Source organism: Sinohyriopsis cumingii, chromosome 19 (genome assembly GCF_028554795.1).
Source record: "Sinohyriopsis cumingii isolate HCF-2022 chromosome 19, ASM2855479v2, whole genome shotgun sequence".
Lineage (NCBI taxonomy): Eukaryota > Metazoa > Mollusca > Bivalvia > Unionida > Unionidae > Sinohyriopsis > Sinohyriopsis cumingii.
The window spans coordinates 31,614,285-31,636,331 of record NC_142979.1 but is presented as its reverse complement, the minus strand read 5'-3'; the positions used below and the strand labels follow the sequence as shown (position 1 = coordinate 31,636,331).

The window sequence follows — 22,047 nt, the reverse complement described above, 5'->3', positions numbered from 1 at the left end:
TTTAAATATTTCTATAACTTGTTTAGCAACTTTTTGAATTTGTTGCTGCAAATTAGACAACAGGTATAAGAAAGTTAGAATATCTTTAATTGACCTAAAACATTTTATTTCTGATTAAAGTTAAGGATTTCTCTGATTTTGTGCAAGAACTGATTTCTAGATATATGAATTTTTTAAAAATAAATTTTAATATTAATATTTTATCCTTGCTACTACTCTATCTCTCAATACAATAACACTACTGTGCAATGCGTAATACAGACGATATTGAAAATATTCAATGGAATTAAATGTTAAGAAATTTAGTCAAACTGGCCAGGAGTAAAGGAGTTGGGTCCTCTGTGTGATTGTGTGTGTGTGTGCATGCACGTGTGTGTGTGTGACATAGCTTTAACAATTTGAGTCACACTGCTGTGATGTCTGCAGTGACTGGGGCATCATGATGCAGACATGTGTCCCACCCAGTCACATTATCTTGACACCAGGACGACCAGTCCTAACAATAACCCCTTAATGCTGAGTGTCAAGTGTGGCAGCCACTAGTACCAGTTTTATTAGTCTTTGCTGTAACTTGGCCAGGGTTTGAACCCACAACCTCCCACATTTATGGCAGATGCTCTAACCATATGGGCCACTGCAGCAGTCTAAGGTGGGTCCTAATGTGGTCATTGCTGAGCACTCATTAGTATGACACACTACCTACTGAAGAATGTCTGCCTCCTGTGCAGTTCAAAATGACAATCATGATAATATTATGATATTCCACCTATGCAAATTTGATGACTTTGTAAATACCCATTCAGCTATTACTTTATGAATGATTGTGACAAGACACTTTTCCCATAGTTTTCTTTGCAATTACTTGGGGATTCAACTAAAACTAACACTAGAAAATGAACATCAGCCTATACATTTTTCAAGTGATTTTTGTTTGTTGGGTCACTAAGCTATGAAATAAATATAATATTTCAAAAGAGTGAAATAATCCATCAACATAGGACAGGAGCTCATTCTAGTTTCTTTGAATGCACGATTACCCATGGATTGGATACCTACATGTCAATTACAGATGTACCTCGCAATGATAATGTAATAATTATGTCTCTTCAAGCTGCACAGTAACAAGACATTCTTAAATGTTTGTAAGGGTTTTTGTGCACTGTCATCTTAATTTTGATCCATGAAAAAAATGTCAATTCAATTTTCTGAAATATATTGATAACACGAGCATGATGAATGGCACATTACATACCTGCCATGTGTTCAGTAGTCCTCTGTGCAGGTACTAGCGGGGTATGCTAGACTGAAGTTTATTAACCAACATGTCAACAAAACTTAATCTGCAGAAGCCATTATTTTCCTTTTTAGACTTGTCCTGTGACTTTTGATTTTTAGACATCAGAAGATATATATTTTATTACTCTAAGTGATAGCCATCCAAAAATATTAGTCAAGGAACTTGCTCTAAAAAATAAACTTACTTTGCAAAACTGATAACCTTGACCTTAGAGCTCCAAAATCAGAAGGCATCGTTCATTCCTCAGATGAAAAACCATATGCAAAATTTGGTCAAGGTACATGGTCAAGAACTAAAGTTATTATGCAAATATCTTTTTTCTTCTTTCAGTGACCTTGATCAAAGATCTTTTGATCCCAAAATCTACAGCATTACTCCTGACCACAAGTGCAAACACTAACAAAGTCTGGTGACTGTTGATGGTGGAGAACTTGAATTATTGTGCAGAAACCATTCTTCTTTCTGTCAGAGTCCTTGATTGCTGACCTTCTGACTCAAAATCAAAAAGGCATCTTTCTTAGCTCAAGTTATTGTATGAAAACAAAATTGGCAAGAGAGAGATAGAGATGGATGGGCAGACAGACCACCTCACAATATCTTCTGACCTTTAGGTAAGCATATAAATAAACTGAGCTAAAATGTTTTAAAAGTTGTATCACATTTCTATATTATTCTGCTCCTATAGTTCAATTCAAGAATACCTATACTTGTTCCTGTTGATACGCCAACAATTGGTATCCACTCTGGAATAGATTTTTGCTCCTTCAAAGGGATGAAAGGAATATTTTGCTCAGAATAGATGTCTAACACAAGCTTTCTAATCTTGCTGGCATAATCGCTCTCACTATCCTCCTTGTGTGACTTTGCTGCTAATGAAGAAATATTGGTTGCAGAGGAGGAGGATCTATTTCCTAGTCTTGCAGGGGAATGCTCTATGTGCGGGATAGTGCAATCACTAGGCAAGCCTGTACCAAGCATAACAGCATAATATAGCAAGCATATATGGATATAGTAAGCAACACCAACACAACAGCATGCAAAATGTAGTTCAGATTCCTAAGTCTGATACAGATAATTCCCCCATTAAAATAGTGGATTAAACCATAGATGGATTTTAATGAATTTAAGACAACAATATCTATGTCACCTCAAATAATGACTCTTAATCCTGACCATGTATTAAAAAATTATCACACAAATGAAAGTCAGATTGAGTGTGTGTGTTTGTGTGATTTGGATTTTTAACGCAGCTTTAACAATTTTTCAGTCATATCGCTACGATGTCTGCAGTGTGGCAGTTTATAGTGATGTCTAGCACTGGGGCATCATGCCGCAGACATGTAGCATGATGTCCCACCCAGTCATATTATCCCCGACACCAGGCCAACCAGTCCTAACACTAACCTCTTAAAGCTGAGTGCCAAGTTTGACAGCTGTTCATACCATTTTTAAAAGCATTTGGTATGACTAGGCCGGGCATCAAACCCATTAACTCTCACATCCATGGCGGTCGCTCTAACCACTAGGCCACCGCAGTGGTCATTTAAATAAAGTCACTATTATTATTATTATTATTACTGATACATTTATTTACAATCAACATTCTTGAACTAGTCTACATGTCTAACTTTTCTGGAAAGATCATGAAGTCCACAAATTCTGCAATGATATGTTGATTTGTCCTTTATCTGATCGAAAATGTATTAAAGTTTAAAAAGACCCATCTGATCTATGAATTTTCATCCACAAGTCAAACCGTTAAAGTCTGTTTTGCTTAATATCTGGTGAATTTTCTTTAAAAGTACAGACTGATCCGCTAACTAACTCGATTATCAATATAATGAATCTGCAAGGTAAAGTTTCAAATTAAACAAACCCATCGGTTTTCTTGGAAATGGGTCATATACAGTTGCTATAAATAGAAAATTAGGAAAGTGCTTGTAGATCTATAATGGACTGATTAGCTCTTATGCTATTCTTACATTGCAGTCTTTCTTTTTAGAATATTCTCAAATTTTTATAATAAGTGGAATTAAAGAGATGATGATATAAATAATAAACACAACCTTTTATTGTTTTATTTTAATTTTATTTTTTAATGTACTGGAAAAGAGAAATTCATATACAGACAAGCATTAGACATAATTTGGTAGGGAAAAAGCATGATGATTAAGCCAAAAGTGTAATGGTTGGCCCGTAAGTCAGTGAAACACTAATTCATCAAGAATCCTTCCTCATTAATTCATATATTGATTGCAGGCCTACAGCACTGACAAACATGAGTTCCTTAAAGGGACTGATGCTCTCTTAGTCAAAAAGAATTTATAAGGAATTCAAGAAGTCAATTTTAGCTTTTTAAATGATGAGTGCTGAAACCATCTATGATATTCTTGGGTAACAAAATGTTCAAATTAGTCACTGTGGCAGCCATACTGGATATAAGATCAGCACTATTTTCACTTATGACAAACTAGATACCATTTGAAGACTTTTCGTGAAAAGCCCATCTTGTCATGAATATCAATTTAAGAAAATTAGTAACAAGATTTTCCTTATTATGATTATGGCAATCCTACTTTGCGATCAGACTGACACCAGTTTCATTTAGGACCAACTAGATATCATAATTAGACATTGGTGAAAACACAACATCAAAATGACTTTTCATTTAGACTGAATACTGTATCAAGATCTTAAAGATGGCTGCCACGGTTGCTCTACTAGATGTCAGATTGGCATCATATTCATTTAGAACCAACTAGATATCATAAGAAGCCCTCTGATGAAAACCTACCATTGATATGACTTTCCATCTAAGAGAAGTAGCTATAACAAGATTTTCAAGTTACTGGCCATAATGGAATTCAGATTCACATCATTTCATTTAGGACCAGCTAGACATCATAAAAAATCTTTATGTGAAAACCTATGTTGATATGACTATCCACTCTGGAGGAGTAGACATAACCAAATTTTGAATATGGCCACCACATTGATATCTGAGCTGAACCATCTTTATTTAGGACTAACCTGATATCACAATAAGTCTTTTGGTGAAAAACCCATTGTGATATGACTTTCCATTTAAAGGGAGTAACAGTAACATAATTTTCAAGGTGTATACATGGTTGCCATAATGGATGTCAGATCAGAACCATTTTATTTTAGAACCAACTTGACATTACAAGAGTGAAAACCCCATGCTGATATGACCATTCATCCAGGAGGTGTTGTGATAACAAGATTTTCAAGATGGCCACTGCAGCATCCATACCAAACATCCAATCAAAAACATTTTCATTTAGGACCAACCAGACATTACAAGTCTTTTTGTAAAAAACCCATGTCAGTATAACTTTCTGTTCAAGAGAAGCAAAATTATTTTGAAAACAGACATCAGATTGGCACCATTTTCATTTAGGACCAACAAGACATTATACGAAGTTGTTTAAATAATAACATTTTCAAGCTGGCCATTGTGGTGGCTGTACTGGACATCCAAGTGGAACCATTTTCCTTTAGGACCAATTAAGACATTATAAGAACGTGAAGGGGCAAATTTCTGTCGATCTACAAAAAGCACATTAGTTTGGGCCAGAGAACAATTAATAAATTTATGGAGACAGGCGCTTGTTAAATCACTATACTGCAGTGATTCCAAATGTCTGGTCGGTAGTGGTAGAGATTTTTAAATTAAGCATTCATTTACTTAACCGCAAGACGGACTCTTAGGGACACGGCTAACTTTGATTTTATAGTGGCACTGTCAAACTTGAAAAATTCCAGGAACCGTTAGTCAAAAACCTGGTAGGTCAAGAATTTCATGTATTACTTTAGTTAATATGAGTTACGAGAATCCGTGTGAATTCACCAATCTTAGGTAATTTCATGTATGCTAAAGACTTGAATGTGTGTATTCGCTGAACATAACGTAAAGCCAGGTAGTGAATTTCATTCATTCATTTGTGCAATTGAGACGAGAATGGAACTTCTAAGTCTCATGTGTTAATGCAAAGTGATGAATTAGCCATTAGCAAGTACATTAATCTTATGAAACTAGGTTTGTTTTGGTCTGCATTCTTGGCCCAATTAAATGGCCTTTGGTATTTGTTTCAATACCGATAGTAAGATCTAATAACGAGAGGGGAGTAATGTTCTATTCCCAGTAGAAATACCGACAGAAAATTTAGGTTGTTCTGTTTTCAAAGGGGAAAATAGCTCTTCAGATGTATTCCCAGAAGTATCCTCAGATGTACCTATGCACTCACGTATCCAAGCATACGTGTATCTACAGTTTACATATCCACCTACCCACACAAAGTCTGAGGGCCGAAAGGAGGCGAAACAATAGGAAGGTTGGAGAGAAAAGGGAAAAGAAAGGAAAAAGGCAAAAGGACAGAGAACAGCTACAGTGAAATTGGAATGAATCAGAGATAAGCAGCTTATGCAATTGTACAAGGCAAAGACTTCGATTGTTCACTCGATCATATAATTATATCAGTAAAACAGATCAGCTATTTTTATAAATATATTAGTGGGCTTTTTTTAAATTCGGTGAAAGATTTATTTAAACAAGAAGTGTATCTTCCTAATGTATTGTGTTATCGCCATTGTTTATGTAATTGATTAAATCTTGATTTTGGGGCCCCAAGTGGCAGAGTGGTCTAAAGTGCTGTCCGTTACAGATCACTGCCGTCTCACCTGTCTGCATGGGTTTGAGTCTTGGATTTGGCTAATGTGGGTATGTGAGAAAGCTTACCAGTAGATTCTATTGGGTCGGTAGTTCTTTCCGGGGTTTTCCTGGATTCTTCCTCCACAATAATACTGTCCGCCATGTATAGCCTATCATGTGCTGAAAAATGGCGCTAAACCAGACAACAACAACAACAATGAATCTTGATTTTCTATGTACGGGGGCTCGAGTTGTTCTGTTCTATATATCTGCTCAGATCTCTACTGATTCTACCTACAAGTTACTCAATCCGAGCAATAACACAGAGGGCAACCATCTCCCAGATAACGAGAGCCAAATAAAGCGGACACCTTGAAAGAAGGTACAATCCACTAATCAATCCTCACCCTTTACAAAGAGGAGTGGGGGGCAGTGTTTACAAAGAATTATTCTGGTGAAAACCTCATGTTTATATGACTATTCTGTTCAAGAGCCATGATAAGAAGATTTTCAAGATGTGGCAATATTGGATGTCAGATATGTACCATTTTCATTTATGACCAAACAAACATCATAAGAAGTCTGTTAGTAAAAAACCCATGTTGTTATGACAATCCATTCTGGAGTAGCGATAACATGATTTTCATGATGATTGCCGTGGTTGCCACATTGGATGCATAAGCATCACCAATGTTCATTCAGGACCAACTAGGCCTTGTGATAAATGCTTGTGTAAAATTTTAAGCCAATCCTCAAAGTAGTTTAGGAGGATTAGCAATAACAAACAGTAGAGCTAAAAAAAAAAAAAAAAAAACTTTCTTCTCACAGACCTGTATGGCTGTGGGTAGAAAGGTACATTTAACAAATATTTCATATCTGAAGTAAGATTCTAATACTTCAATGTCAGGAATCAGCACATCAGTGTCCATGCAAAGTGCCAATAAGTAAATAATTTTTTAATAGCCTAACTTATTACTCAGTGAAAAACATGTATTTTTTTAATACTCTTTGACGAAATCTTTGATATAAAATTACAAATGATTGAAGCCTGTGTTTTCTACTGCTGAAATATAAATGCAATAATCATGCAAACAAAACTTCATGCACTGTCCACCACCATTTCATGCAAGCTTTGATACAGTGTCTTTCTACTCAACCAAACTTTCCCCGCAACTGCCACTGCACTGTGATATATACAGCGTGATCTATTAATGTTTTACTACCATATGTATTTGCTTAGACATCAAGTTAAACTGTTAACAACACAGACCCTGACCTGCAGCCACATAATGTGCTGGCAGATCAGGGTCTCATTGTTTGTTCTACTGATTTCCTTTAACAATGTATTATGCAACAATAGATCTGGATCTCTTCAGTTTGAAGCTAAACTCACCTTATATGCTAGTTTATATTGATTGATTGATTGATTGGACTTACGTCACATGCGCCCAGAAGGGCATGTGAGACAGTTAGTTTTTATGGTGATTTCTAACATGAAAATTGTCAGTTCAGCATAAGTGTCAGACAGAGGGATGACATTGTGAATTACTTACTATCAACCAGTCGCATAAATGAAATCACTGGATAAATTAAAGTCTGATTAACAACACTTTACCGTGAAGTAAAAACACTGGAGAGTGAGTGAAAAACAGTGTTCATTCCTATCTCAAATTAACCATATCACATAAGCAGCAATCTAATATTTCATAGCTAGTAGGTCATCATAACATGTTACAGCTATTCATTCTCCATTTAAACTTACATGCAGCTATAGGACTTGCTAGAACAGTAGTTGATGAGTAGACTCCAGTGGTGGGGACTGATGGTGGGAGGTGGGAGTCATAGTGAATCACATTACTAAAGGAGTCCAGGTCATTTTGGGGAAACTGATAATCCTGTATGTAGTTAACCTGCTGTAGCTTCAGCTCAAATGGCTCCATAAGGACTTGGAGGACTTATATCCTCCCTTCAAATGCATCATACTGAAAGTGGGAGAAGAAAAAAAAAGGTTAGTAATTATTACAGTATTCCCTCATTATAATGCCGTCCATTGGAGCCATAGAGTATATAGCGAGACCACCTTATAGTGAAGTACATGATACCAGAGTTAATACAAAGTAACTGAATATTTTAATCAAAATACTACTCATGAATATTAAAAAATAAAGTTGGTATTTTAATATTTGTTTAACAGGTGATTTTGGCAACATGATGTAAAAGAAACAAGGTAAAGTGTAAACTATGCAATGATGAATTAGTAAACTCACCAAATCATCTGAAATATAAACTCCCACTTACAAAGTAATTATGTCAACATTCTGAATAGACAAATTAATCACACATTACTGTGCTGAAAAGATAATGTGTAATATGGCAACCTGATAAAGAACTATGTACTTGCTAAACAGGAGTTGTGACATCCAAGTCAATAAAGCCAAGTCAATAAAGGTTTTATGTATCAATCAACATATCCAAATTTAAATCAATTAATTGAACACATGTCCAAGTAATCCTCACTGTTAACAAACCACATCACTGGGAATGTTTTTAAGAAAGTCCCTGCATCAAGATTTACAGACCTTTACCTTTAGCCTGTCTTCAGTACTGAAGGAACATATTGGTCATACAGAGTTTGAAGACAAACACAGAACATATTTAAACCTGAATCTCCTCCAAACAATCAAAGACCAGTAAAATGTCATTTACATTCCTTAATTAAATTTAGATGACTGACTTCATAATGTTTTTAATCTGCCTGATGGCAAGGGAAATCATTAAATACCAAAGCAGACAAAGAAAAGAAAAAAATATGTATTACTTTAGTAACTTTCACAGATATTCAAATTTCATTTTTTAATAATTCAGTGAATACTTGAATCAGAAAATCTGGTAGTAGTTTCAGCTCTACATGATACATTTAACTCTACTAATAAATAATGAAATGGGATTTATGACCATAACAATACCATATCATAACAAGAACCACATTGTCATGAATGCATGTACAGTGGTGAGGGAGTGCTGTATCTCTCTTGAGGCATAAATGAAGTAATCATAATAACTCAACCACCGCTTAGTGAAAAGTGAATTATGTTGCAGCAATATAATTCAAGCTTAACTATTTCTGAAGCCACCCAGTTAAAACAATCAAGCATCAAGTAGACCTTAATCTTTGACTTAAAGTTCTAGAATCACAGTTCTGAGATCCTCTTTATCTTCTGCTTATATTGAGAGTGAAAACTATGGACAGCTGACAATATAAAAGCAATGAAGCGTTAAAACTTGATCATGCTGACCTAATTTTGGAAAGGCTGAGTTACCAGCATTTTCCCAGATATGCATATTTGAGCTGGCAACTTCCTCTGAGAATGACTGAACAGACAATTTTAACTGATGTCTGTTAATACATTATTCAGACTTGAAAGAAGAAGTGTTTCAACTTTTTCATTTAAATTAAACAGTTTTCAATAAGGAATGTTGAAAATTTACCAAATTGTGGAGTCAATCATTTGCACAAACAGAAGATGTTCAGTGCAGTTATTTCTAGTGTTGTTCTTATTATCTGTTATAATCGATCATCAGTTGGCTGAGCGAACATATAAGATAATCAAATGTGAAACTCCCTAATCAATTGTGTGTAAAGGGAGACTACTTATTTCTAGTTGCATGCAAAACACAAAGGTTAGTAAAACTCCTGTGTAAATGGTAAGCTAAATATGGCTAAAAATCCATTAATTTTGATCTGAATTATTTATTCCCTTCACAACTTACAAACATAAAACCATACCATATTCCTTAGGTGCAAACTTTCATAATTAGAAACATATAGTCAAGATTACATGATTAAGCTGTTAAATTGTTGAGTTAATATATTTAAACAAAATCAGATGATTTGCTTCAGTTTAAATGTACAATCCTTTCTAGTATTTGTAAATAATCACAAACAACAAAACTATGCTTGTCAGATCATTGGTCAGTTACCTGTAACTCACATAACAGAACGGACAAATTAGGTATTTAACCGATGATTTCTTTTATTATCTGAATAATAGTTAACATAAATCTATTACAACTAAATAATGAATAAAAACAGCAGCAGCATCTGCATTGATATGCTTAAGATGTATATAAAATGTGTCTATTTACCATGTAAATTAAACTCATGTAACAAGAACGGACAAACAAAATTAAATTTTTCTATTTAAAATTTATAAAATATTTGGGAGCCAGAAATTGACCAATTTGGTGCTGGAAGTAACTGCACCACATCTGCTAATTATTTTACATTCAGATTCTTCATTGCCCCCTAATTTGCCAACTTTCTTCATAAATTTGGCTGTCAATGGTAAGTCTGCTATAATCTGAAAACAGAAATATTTATGTTCAATGTATTATTTACAATGTTAGGTCGCTAATATATTAGTACATGTATGTATTTTCAAATATTGATACAGTCCTATATTTATATTTGTTGCATTATTTTCATTTGTAATATATAATATTTAATTTTGTATGCATCTGTTGGCTTTTATGTGTGCCAACTTGCTTAGCGTTACTTCGTAACTAAACACTTGATGTCAAAGGAAACTTTTTGGTCCTTAATGGGGATATGATAAAACTCTTGACAGTACTCAATGTAAATTCTATAAAATTCTGATTTTTAGCACAGTAATATTATATTGTGTAACTTTTCTAGACTATAGATAAGAATCATGTTACTCTTACTGCCAATTCTGTTCCATAAATATAAATGTTATCCAAGATGTTAATTAGAAGTAATCAAATTATACACAATCATTAATTGGAAATGCAGTATTTACTTCAGTTTAATTAAGTGCATGTGAATGCTATCCCCTTAAAATAACAATACACAAGAATCATTAAACCGTAATCAAGTTTCTGTCCATCAATGTAATGTGATTTGCACACAGGTTGGTCAGAAATAAAAATGATGACTGTGCTGTAAATAGACCAAATGTCAATATAAAGGCAAGTTTCTGGCATGTCAATAGGATAAATTGGTATATAACTTCAGTTATGTTTATTAGCATTACAGCTTTTTATAAACAAATAATGTAACATGAATCATGACCATTTCATGAGTGAAGAGACAATACTGGTGTTTTCTCACTGAATTCTTTCATTTTAATGGTCATCATGTATTTGTAATTAAAGATAAACAATTTATGTTAAGTCTATTTTGTCTCATATCATGTAACTTACCTGTTCACATAACTGTCACTTAACATCCTTATGGACATCCTCAGCAAACATCCTGATCAACTGTAAACAACTTCTGATTGGTTACATGATGGTTTTTGACAACAGGTGCTCTGTGCAAACTGAATGTCATGTGAAACTGTTTGGGTTTTAGGTAAAACAAGAACCCAAAATTTTACTCATGTAACGGTGAAAGCAGATGGACACAGATGGTTTATCTATAAATTCATAAATTTGTTAAATGCTGAACATATAAAAATATATAAGTTTTCTTTATTTAAACACAATATAAAATGACTCCACAATGCACATCTTACTATTTAATTTACTGAATGTATTATGATGGAGCAAGTCTTTGAACATCACATAACTGGTTGGACAGATGCATCGCACAGTTGGGTGATAAAATTAAAGTTTTTAATTTTATTTTTCCAACCAGCACAACAATTTTTACAGGTTAGAAATCAGAATACACAATTTTGTACCAAACATCCAAAGATTTATGTACTAGTAATGATAACAAGGGCCATTTTCAATTTTTAATTTATACGAATAATGTCATATTTTGAACTGTCCAGAATGTAATGTTTTCGTAAATTACAGAGGAAATTAATAATTAAACGAACACACATTTTATGTCAAAATTGTTTATTTTTACAGTAGCACATGAACATATATAGTTAAGTAATATTTATGAGCAATTAAAGTCTGAAATGCTTGTCACATTCTCTTTTCAACAAACACCTGACAGTAAACTCTACACACAGCCAAATACATTTCAGTATCGGGTCTGCAAATGTCACTATTCTCTGACTTTGTCAGCGCTTTAGCACCATCTGTATTTTTCCTCTATTTGTGATCGTTGGTGAAATAATGGAACGGAGTGGTTCTCGATAATGACAATTGTTAAGTCATTTTCATTTCTCTAAATGAATAAATATATAGTAAAACGAGGTCGGTTATACTTGACATAAAATGCAAAATAATTCACGCCAACACCGTAAGAGACAAGACTGAGAGGAGGGTAGGTGTAAGGTATTAAAAGTTATAGGTTCTCCTTTAAAGTGAGTACAACCACATCATATACGCTTAAGAAGTGGCTGATTTTACTTTTTAAGGGCTCTACATAATCCTTAAGTTATGTAATAGTGAAAAATTGTATTTACCACAACTAATGACAACAATGAAGCAAAAAGTTTGTCTGCTTTCGTGTCGGTGCTTGACATCTCGCGAGATTCGGAGATATTTGTGTGCAATTAATCTTCAAAAAGCTTCGTCAGAAACTCAGTCGCGGACAGCAGGTTTCGTAAACGGTAACAGACTGATTTGGACCAGGCTTATTCGGCCCAAACTACGAAATTATGAATTATTTCCGACCAGATCCATGTTTGATTCGGACCATGTAAAAATATTATCAAGTTTTTTTCCGGGAGATAAATGTGACATTTACATTTGTTTAAAATATGATATTTCTGATTAATTTCCAGGTACGCTTAGTGGTACAAATAAGTATTTAAAGAAGCAAACCCATAATAATAATAATAATAATAATAATAATAACAATAATAATGAGGACTTTGTATAGCGCCTAATCTTTAGAAGCTCTAAGCGCTTTACAACATTAAACAACACCTATAAGATATAAAAAAAAACATATAATAATATTATTACTAAAACAAACACCATGAAATTAGAAAAACATTAATAAATAAAAAACATGCTGAGAATATTTCAGGTAGGATACATTATTAGGTCTTTAAGTTTGTTCTTGCAGTCGAAATAAGTGAGTTTTGAGAGCCCTATTGAATGTGATCACTGTGTCTTTGTGTTTAAGTTCAGTGAGCAATTCACTCCACGTTGCTGGGCCCTGGTATGCAAAAGAACGTTAATTGTGAAATCAGGGCTTAAATAACTTTGAGATCATTGGTTACATGGAAGTGTTATTCTATGTGTTAATATAAAAATATAGATTCAGAAATAAATATTTCATCGATTTAATATGCGATTCTATCTTTTCAAGCAACAGACGTCATGTAGTTAAAGCGTCTTTGATAATCTCAATAATTCAGTGAATATTGGAGTTTCGTCACTATAAACACACGAAAACAAGAGTTTTCCTTTTTATTTGTTCATTTTTATATATACAGAAATATTACAACATGACATTGGACGCAGACGACAGTTTTTACTTAAATGGACTGTTATATAAACAAGAAAAGAATAGTAAGCAGTCCATTTGCTTGTTTATTTTTTAACGCCAATAAAGTTGATAGTGTTTGGGACCACACCGTTTCATTCAGGTTAGAATATATAAACTAATGAAAGAAAGGACTACGTTTCTTTTTTCGTGTTCATTTTTGTAATATCTTGATGCTTTTCGCTTTTAAGATCAGTGTGTGTGTGTGTGTGTGTGTGTGTGTGTGTGTGTGTGTGTGTGTTGAGAAGAGTTATTATTGCCAAAGTTTATAGACATTGTACTCTGTTCTATACAGACATAGTTCATTGGAGTATTTTAATGCTTGCGCGTTTTGGTGATTACAGATCAAAATCCTGTGATTCCATTAGAGATTTCGACTCAATGCAATTTTTTTTCGATTTTGATCTGTTTTATTGTTTACCGTCGACAAGGCTGAAGAATAAACAACATAATTTGTGGACTACAAAAAGCAGAACACCACCCTCTCACACAAACAAACAGCAAAACGAATACCAATTTGGCATATTGTCATTAGTTCTGTTACCTCGACTGCTGTTGGTTTAGAGCTACATAATAGTAAAGAAAAGGGCGCATGCGCAGGAAACCAAAATAAACAGGACAGAAACCCATGAAACGCACGAGAAAGGTCTGTTCATTGTCAGTTTTACTGTAAATGCTCGAGGTAGGTAATTATCGTTATTTATAATTCAACTGTAAGAAAAAAACCCAAACAAACAACAATCATTCTTTTTCGAAATAAGAGGCTTACCTTTTTTGCACAGTGTGTTGGTGGTGACTTTTGGTGTCGCAGTAGTAACCACAAGGGTTCGTTACGAAGAAAATTTGGAGTATCCGTCCTTGAATCAAGGGATGGGGGTTCTAACCTGTAACAATATAGCACAAGGGAAGACACCAGTCCGCATCCTTCGGTAGTTCCAACACTGTTAGTTTATCCTTATTACGTCTGCTAATTTCCAACTTAAGCCAATCGTAATCAAGAATAATTCAATTTTCACTTCGTTCAGTTTGTGACCTAATGGAGAAAATACAATAATTGTTCGCCGATTTGGACGTTTGGACAAATGCCGTCTTTTGTTGTTGTTGTAATGATTAGATTTTATAAATGATACTGATGTATAGTGTTTAGATGTACAGAATTCCTTGACCAGTCGATACTATAGTCTGACTCTACATCCCCGTTTGTTTGTACCCCCCTACCGATTTTAAAAAAACGAGACGGTTTAATATGATAAAAAAGTGCACAGAACTAAGTCAACTGAATCATTGATTTATAATTTCTAACCTGACTGACCAGAATGGCACTAATGATGGCATCCCCTGTACCATTTCATGCTTAACGGACTTCCCATACTAACACGGCGCCATATTGCGTACACTGTAGGTTAGTTTATTTCCATGAGACAACATATTGATGTAGTTCATCCTGTTTGGCAAATGCTGAATAATTGCATAAATTATATAACTTTGAGAGTTTGAAATTATATCCCTCTGCATAAATGAACATAGAAATTAAACTGCTTGTTAAATGCACATGAAAAGCGTAGTTGTAATTTTCCTTTGCTTGATTCGACATTGTAAATATCGGAAGCAGACGACTTATGTATATACATCAGTAGTCATGATACATGCCTTTGCTGAAAATGGATTTGTCCAGAAACTGGAAATGGATCTGAGCATGTGCGTCTATTGCACTGAAAACTTCTGTTAAGCATGAAACGTGCATAAGATGACGGTGTTAGGGCCACTCTACTCAGTCAGGTTAGAAACTATAAATCAATGAATGAATTGACTAAGTTCCTTGCACTTTTTATCACATTAAAGGTTTCCACTATTTAAATCAGTAAGGGGGTACAAACAAACGGTTTTGTATTATCAGACTATAGTATATCATTCAGTTGATAAAGACAAAAGGTTTGAATACAATTTGAACAAATGCTGAATTTCAAGCAAGCTTTAAAATAGTTTTCTCTACATTTTTCGTTATGAAAAAAATATTCATTGAGGAAAAGATATTTTAACTGTCATTATGAACAAAATATGGGTACCAAAAAAATGATTGTAACATACCTGTATTACAGGCTCTGTATTGCTTGCATTTCACAGTTAGTTAAACCTGCCAAGTTTGCATACTCATTATGATTAATGAATTAGTAAATAACAAGCTTGGATTAAATATTTCTTGTTCAATAACATCAAGTGTTACAAACACGTAAAAATACAAACTTTGGTCTGAAACGGACATTGTTGGCTATTTATCACTCGATAGCAACAAATGTTATGAAGTTGTTGTTGTTGTGGGGTTTGAAGCCATTTTTCAGCACAAGTTAGGCTATACATGGCAGCCAGTATTAATGGTGGAGGAAAAACCTGGGAAGAACCACCGACCCACGAGAAGCTACTGCTAAACTTTCTCATATATATGTACTCACATTGGCCAAATCCAAGACTCGAACCTACACAGACAGAGGTGAGATGGCAGTGATCTGTAACGGTGGGCGCTTTAGACCACTTGGTCACTCAGGGCCCCTGTTATGAAGTCATATACGGTCAAGGGTAAGGCAGACTTTGATGCTTTTTTTAAACATTTCTTGTTCAGTGACGGTACAAAGCCATCCAAGATCAGAAACAATACATAGTTGGGAGTGGCTGAGTGGTTTAAAGCACTCACAGTTACGGATTACTGCCATCTCATCAGTCTGCTTGGGTTTGAGTCTCAGACTCAGCCAATGTGGTTATGTGATAAAGCTTGCCAGTAGTTTCTTGTGGGTCTCTGGTTCTTTCTGGGGTATCCCCTGGTTCTTCCTCCACCATTTATACTGGCCACCATGTACAGCCTATCTTGTACTGAAAAATGACGTTAAACCCCTTTAACAGTAATACAGTTGGGTCTGAAACTGACATTTGTTTACTAAGCCATACAAGATCACAAACAAAACATAATTGTGTCCAAAACCAGCATTATTTTACAAGACTATGCAAGCACAAGGATAAGGCTGACTCTGTAATGGGTCAAGTATTTTATGGGGAAATTTCTTAATTAAATTTGTATGGGTTGCCTCTGTTCTGGGTCAACTCTGTTATGGTCTGACTCTGTTATCAGGGGTCAAGCTAGACTTGAAATTTAGGGAGAAGTGACTTCTTTTCGACAGAACAGGGAGAAGTGAGAGCTGAACAGGGAAAGGTGAGAACTGAACAGGCAGAAGTGGGAGCAAAGTGAGACGTGCAATAAATATATATATATATATATATATGTGTGTGTGTGTGTGTGTATTTATGTGTCTGTGTGTTGTATTCATTCTCTTATTTCAGTTTTGCCCTCTATTTCCCATTAGGCATATTTGTGTTTAACATTGGTTTTAAGCAATACTTTATTTTTAAGTAGAAAATTTTCTGAGTTCTATCTATATTATAAACATATTTAGTGCATGTTTTGTTATGTATATTTGATTTAATTTATATTTGATTTAATTGTTTGTTAGTTAAAAAAATGTATTATTTTATTACATGCTATTGTAATATAATTTTATTTACTGGATTTGACATTTTCCACCAATTAGAGTGACCTGACATAAACACTAATACATGTAATGGAAACTTTGTATCTAATGCTGACCTAGTTCCTGACCTTGGTTCAGAATCAGTAAGAGATGAAGTAAACAACTTTTTAAAATATTTTTTAAATTTCTTTCTCAGAGTAAAATCATTGGCTTTAGTCAAGGCGATACTGGGAGCATGTGATGTTAGTCAAGTAAAAAGTTTCTATCTTGTTCTAGAAACATGATCATGTAACCCTCACATGGGAATCTGTTTTGCATCTTAAATTAGTGTATAACTCTTTTCTATAGAGAATTTAGTCATTTGAGCTATAAACCATTGACACTAAAAGATGTTTTGTTTTGACCAGTTTGAGTTGAAATTCTGTTTTATGGAATTATTAATACTTTTCCCTGGAAATATTTAAGTGCTTATACAGAATTCTTGGACAAAGACATTTATTGATATTTTATTTGGAATTCAAAACTGGAATATTATTTTCTGTGGTTCAACAAGGAGCTGTTGACACATCAGGACAAGACTGACTATTGCAAATGTCATCATCCTCCATCTTGGATTTTTTAAAATCAGTTTCATTGGGACATTTTATTACTAGGACATCTATTTTTGAATTCTTGGATTATTTTTGGATTTCATTTGTAGAACCATAAGTTCTTTTTCTCATTTTTACCTTGTTTTTCTAGTGAAATAATTTATTTGTTAAATTTGACAAAGCTTGTTGTATTCACTCATTTCTTGTTACTGTTTTAAAGAACCTAAAACGTAACAGTTTAAAAACTATCACATTCATATGCAGTGTAATTTTTGCATTTTGACTTAAAAAGAACAGCAGATGCTATAGGGGGTTTCACGGTTAGTATCTCCCCTTGAAAACACCAGAGGGCATATCGGTGCAACTCACTTCTGGATAGTTCAGTCAATTAAGATGGCAAATGTTGATCAAGAAAATGTGACAGACCGCACACATTATGCAAACAGGATCGATATCTCACAATCTTTAAAAGAAATTCTGTCAATAGTTGATCAATTATTTTTACATCTTTTATTTTTTTCACTAACTTGTACTGCTCCCAGCTTTCAAATAAATATTATCTGCCCATTTCAGAACTTCATTATCTTTCCATTACTACCTTATGCTCTAGTTTGTATTATTTGATTGTGCAAAAGTGGATCTCTGCATAAAAAGTTCTTGCAATTTATCTCACTTGAAGAATAATGAAAATATGTTTATTTTGTCCAGCTTCAATCATAGCAGTTAATGGAGGATGAATGACAACGATAAAAAATTCTAACTTCTTAAGGTTCTTTTATTATTGATTTAGACTGTTGCTTTTCTATTAATGTTCATTATATTTTTCATGAAATATTTTTTTCAAAATGCACAAATGGCAACTAGCTTGAACAGACAAGTGCACATACAAGTCTCCTTGATGATTATTTTAATTTTATTTCCTTGAACGGTTGGAAATTTTAGAGTATACAATTTGGAGAAATATCGATGTTAGACACACTCTGCATGTGTAGGACATTTGTGGCTCTCACCTATCTGCCTGTATGTATGTATGTATGTATGTATGTCTCCTTTCATCTGGTGCATGGGTATGTATATCCTTGAATGAATGTGTTCGCATATGTATATTACATGATCATACTTCTGGTTAAAAACGAGTATAAAATGATGCTAAGTTAGAAAGAGTGACTGATAGATAAAGACAACAAATATGAATATTTGTGAGTATTCATTTATTATTGACTTGTAGAGTATGTTCTTACAAGCAGTCTCTTTTTCAAATCATACTGTTTGCAATTTTACATCTGGTCACGTGGATCACTATTGATTTAAAAGGCAAACCAAAGTAATATGAAGGAATCTGTGAAATAATTGGAACTTTAAAACTTACATATTTGATGCAAGGAAAGTTAAACAGAATTAAACTAATTATAAGAAGGTTGTTCTAGATGAATTTGCTAGTGGCAATCAGAAATGTTGTCTACAGACCCCAGCAAATTTGAGAGTTATTACATGTCAGCATAAGCAAAGAAAATTCATGCTGAAAGTTATTGCATGTACCGTCTGATACTTCATATTTTAAAAGTCAAAAAGAAAATTAAAAAAACACATCATTTGGTATGTTAATTAATCTGAATATTGTACAATATTTACACCCAAATAGGAATAAATATTCCATCTGCATTAATTACAGTCATTTATCGTTATGATAGCTAATGTAAGTATTGCTTTGTTAAGTTCCTCTGAATACATTAAAATACTGTTCCATTTTTAAAAAAAAACTTTTCTGTTTTAAAATATTCAGCTGATGTATCGAATTCTTGTTATAATTTTCTTATCGAACTTGTGTTATAACTTTCTTAACTCACATTATAATCGAACTATTAGCCTTGCGAAAGTAACTGAGAAAGAAGGCTATTTCAACATATGAAAAATGCAAATTGTTGAGATTGTTTTTGTTAAAGTTATATAACCAAAAATGTGCAATAAATATTTAAAATCGTAGAGCAGAGTGAAATGTTCCTACAGATGTATCTGAAATTATGGATAATGAATCTGTACATGTAAATGACTTTTTCAGTGCTTTAGTTCTTGATTTTGTTAGTTTTAAATATAGTTTGGATGTTGGTGTTAGAGATTACATAGAGGTAATGTAGGATTGCTGGTTTGGACAAGAATATCTCACAAGATGTTCAGCAATGAAGGATTTTATGTACCAAAAAATATTTGTCATTGGTAACAGCTGTCAAATGTCACTTTTGGTCTCTGGGAATGACATCCCATCAACACTGCCCCATTGCAGCAAATTGCATTGAAAAGTATGAACTCAGTCATCTGAAGTTAATTAAATGGCATTTTCAGGGTGTTGGGATTAAACAAAGAATCAAATACATATAGGTGTCTTCAAGCTTGGGATGACTATTAACATTCCTTTATACATAAGAAGGTGAAAATTGTGTTACCTGTTAACTTTAATACAGGCACCAAAAATAATTCTCTGGAAAGTGATTTCTTCACAATAAGAATCACATGGAAATGTAACAATTTAATTTAATCGTGTTTGAATGCATTGATTACAGGCCTTCAGCTTTGTCATATATGCCAGGTATGATGGATGGGACTGACCTTTTGACTGACTATAACATGCTAGCCAGACACTAGGAGTTTTGCTAAGTGGTAAGAAACACGTATTCAAACTTGGCAAATAATTGTTTTAACTGAAACCCATGAATGGATATTGACCTCATCTTGTATTTAATATTCTCATTGCAAAATATATGAAATGGGTTTTGACGCATTTGTAAACATTTGTCTGATAAAACAGACCCCCAGATCTGTATTGATACTGAGGACTGATTACAGTAAAACCTGTCGTGAAAGACCACATTCTCAATGTGCAAATTGATTGATTATACTTGTATAGCATTGTGACCTGTTATGAGAGGTGGTCTTTCAAGATAGGTTCTACTGTATTGCTATATCACCTATTTGTAAAATTGAGGAATGGTTTGCAGATAGATATGTCCACAATATATCGGTATACATTTTAGACACTTACCAGTGCTTCTTGCGTCTCGAGTAACTTTACGTTGAAGGGTACTTTTGGCATACATACAGATTATTTCCAGATCAAATCTAATATTTGATGTCTTGTAAATCCATGTGTAATAACACAGCCCTGTGTCATGGTCATTTTGAATTTCATGGCTACATATGGCTATTACCATATACTGATAAGTGTCTAAACTATACAATGTATTCCTGATAGATTTGTATGCAATGCAGCAAAATTGCACATTTTAATGAACAGGTGACATCAGTAGTCAATAGTATCAACACACATTTAGTTTGTTGTTATTCTTGCCCTCAGTATTGCATAGCTTAAGGAATTTTATTACATCTTAGGCATAACTTTATAGCTGTGTGCTATTGACTTGTAAATTATGTTAGTACATGTATTTAATAACTTAGTGTGAATTTAGATACGCAGCTGGCATTGGTCCCTGGTCTTATCCTTGCACATAGGGATTTAGTCAGATGAGCCAGATTTGTGATGTACATCAAGAATAGGTAGGCTTGAGAATATGTTTTTACAAACATAGAATTAGTTTCAAAATGATGCCATCCGGTTGCTGTTTAATATCCAATTTTGCACCTTCAGCCAAAGCTGGTCTGTGCTTCTAGGACTGATTAGAATTTCATTGAAATAACTTGATACAAAATGATACAGATGATAGATAATATCTCATTCTTATGTCATCCATCATACTTGCACTGCAAGGTATCTTAAAATAATCTTTTGAGCAAAAGCAAGACCAAAATTGGTAATTTTCAGTGTCACAGATACTTTGTGTTTAGAAAATGAATCAGATTATAAACCAGTAAAAGGCATCAGCTCATAAGCAAGATGTCTCTAGTATGGTTTAACCAAACTGGATCAACTTAGGGGTCCCAAGTCCTAATCATTCTTTTATGTTTTTGAGCAAATTTTCAGCATTACAAGATGACATTTTATTGTACTCAGCAGGTGTTTATGCATTGCAGGTTGGGGTGGGGGTTTGGATTTACTTAGCATGTAAGATATCTTGATTCATCCACATAATTACATTACAAATCATCTGCATAAAACACCTCCAGATACAGGACACTTGCTTCTAAAAAACATAAGTTCCTTCTCATGTATGATTTTTAACCTTGATATAAACTACATCTTTAGTAAAGGTCTGATCTACTGTAAATGGTCCCTAATGCAGCCTTTGTTGACAGGTTTGACTGTAACTAGTATTGTTTCCCACGACACTGTTATCAACATCAAAAGTTGAGATCATTTGCCATCACAAGTAGTTTTCTAAGGCCTCTTACACACAAATTAGTATCCACTCCGTTTTCACAAATATCAACTAGTGACCTTGGAAATGAAATCTGGTTTACGGTCATCAGAACCAAAATCAGGTAAGGCTTAGCCCACTTTAAATATCTTTGTAACATAATGCCTTCCCTTTAATGTACAAAGTGTACTATTTATTTTACACTTACAGCAAAATTCCATTTCAATAACATTGCAGGATTTTTCC

The 22,047-nt window shown here is 33.9% G+C and overlaps 2 protein-coding genes across 3 annotated transcripts in view; one reads left to right on the top strand and one right to left on the bottom strand.

The window, feature by feature from the left end:
• Positions 1 to 12,429, bottom strand: part of LOC149775384 (uncharacterized) — a 73,302-nt gene extending 60,873 nt beyond the window's left edge. Inside the window, exons 1-2 of the mRNA XM_089943887.1 lie at positions 12,356 to 12,429; positions 7,732 to 7,951 (exon numbers count right to left, since the gene is read on the bottom strand). Coding sequence (XP_089800013.1) covers positions 7,732 to 7,909 — 178 coding nt within the window. The 5' untranslated portion in view covers positions 7,910 to 7,951; positions 12,356 to 12,429. The remainder of the gene's footprint in view (positions 1 to 7,731; positions 7,952 to 12,355) is intronic.
• A 1,549-nt stretch (positions 12,430 to 13,978) lies between these two features.
• LOC149775383 (uncharacterized) overlaps positions 13,979 to 22,047 on the top strand; it is a 107,087-nt gene continuing 99,018 nt past the window's right edge. Inside the window, exon 1 of one of the 2 annotated variants that reach the window (XM_089943456.1) lies at positions 13,979 to 14,032. The gene's annotated coding sequence lies outside the window, so the exon portion shown is untranslated. Of the gene's footprint in view, positions 14,069 to 22,047 lie in introns of both variants that reach the window. The other variant, XM_089943455.1, reaches the window with a different exon arrangement.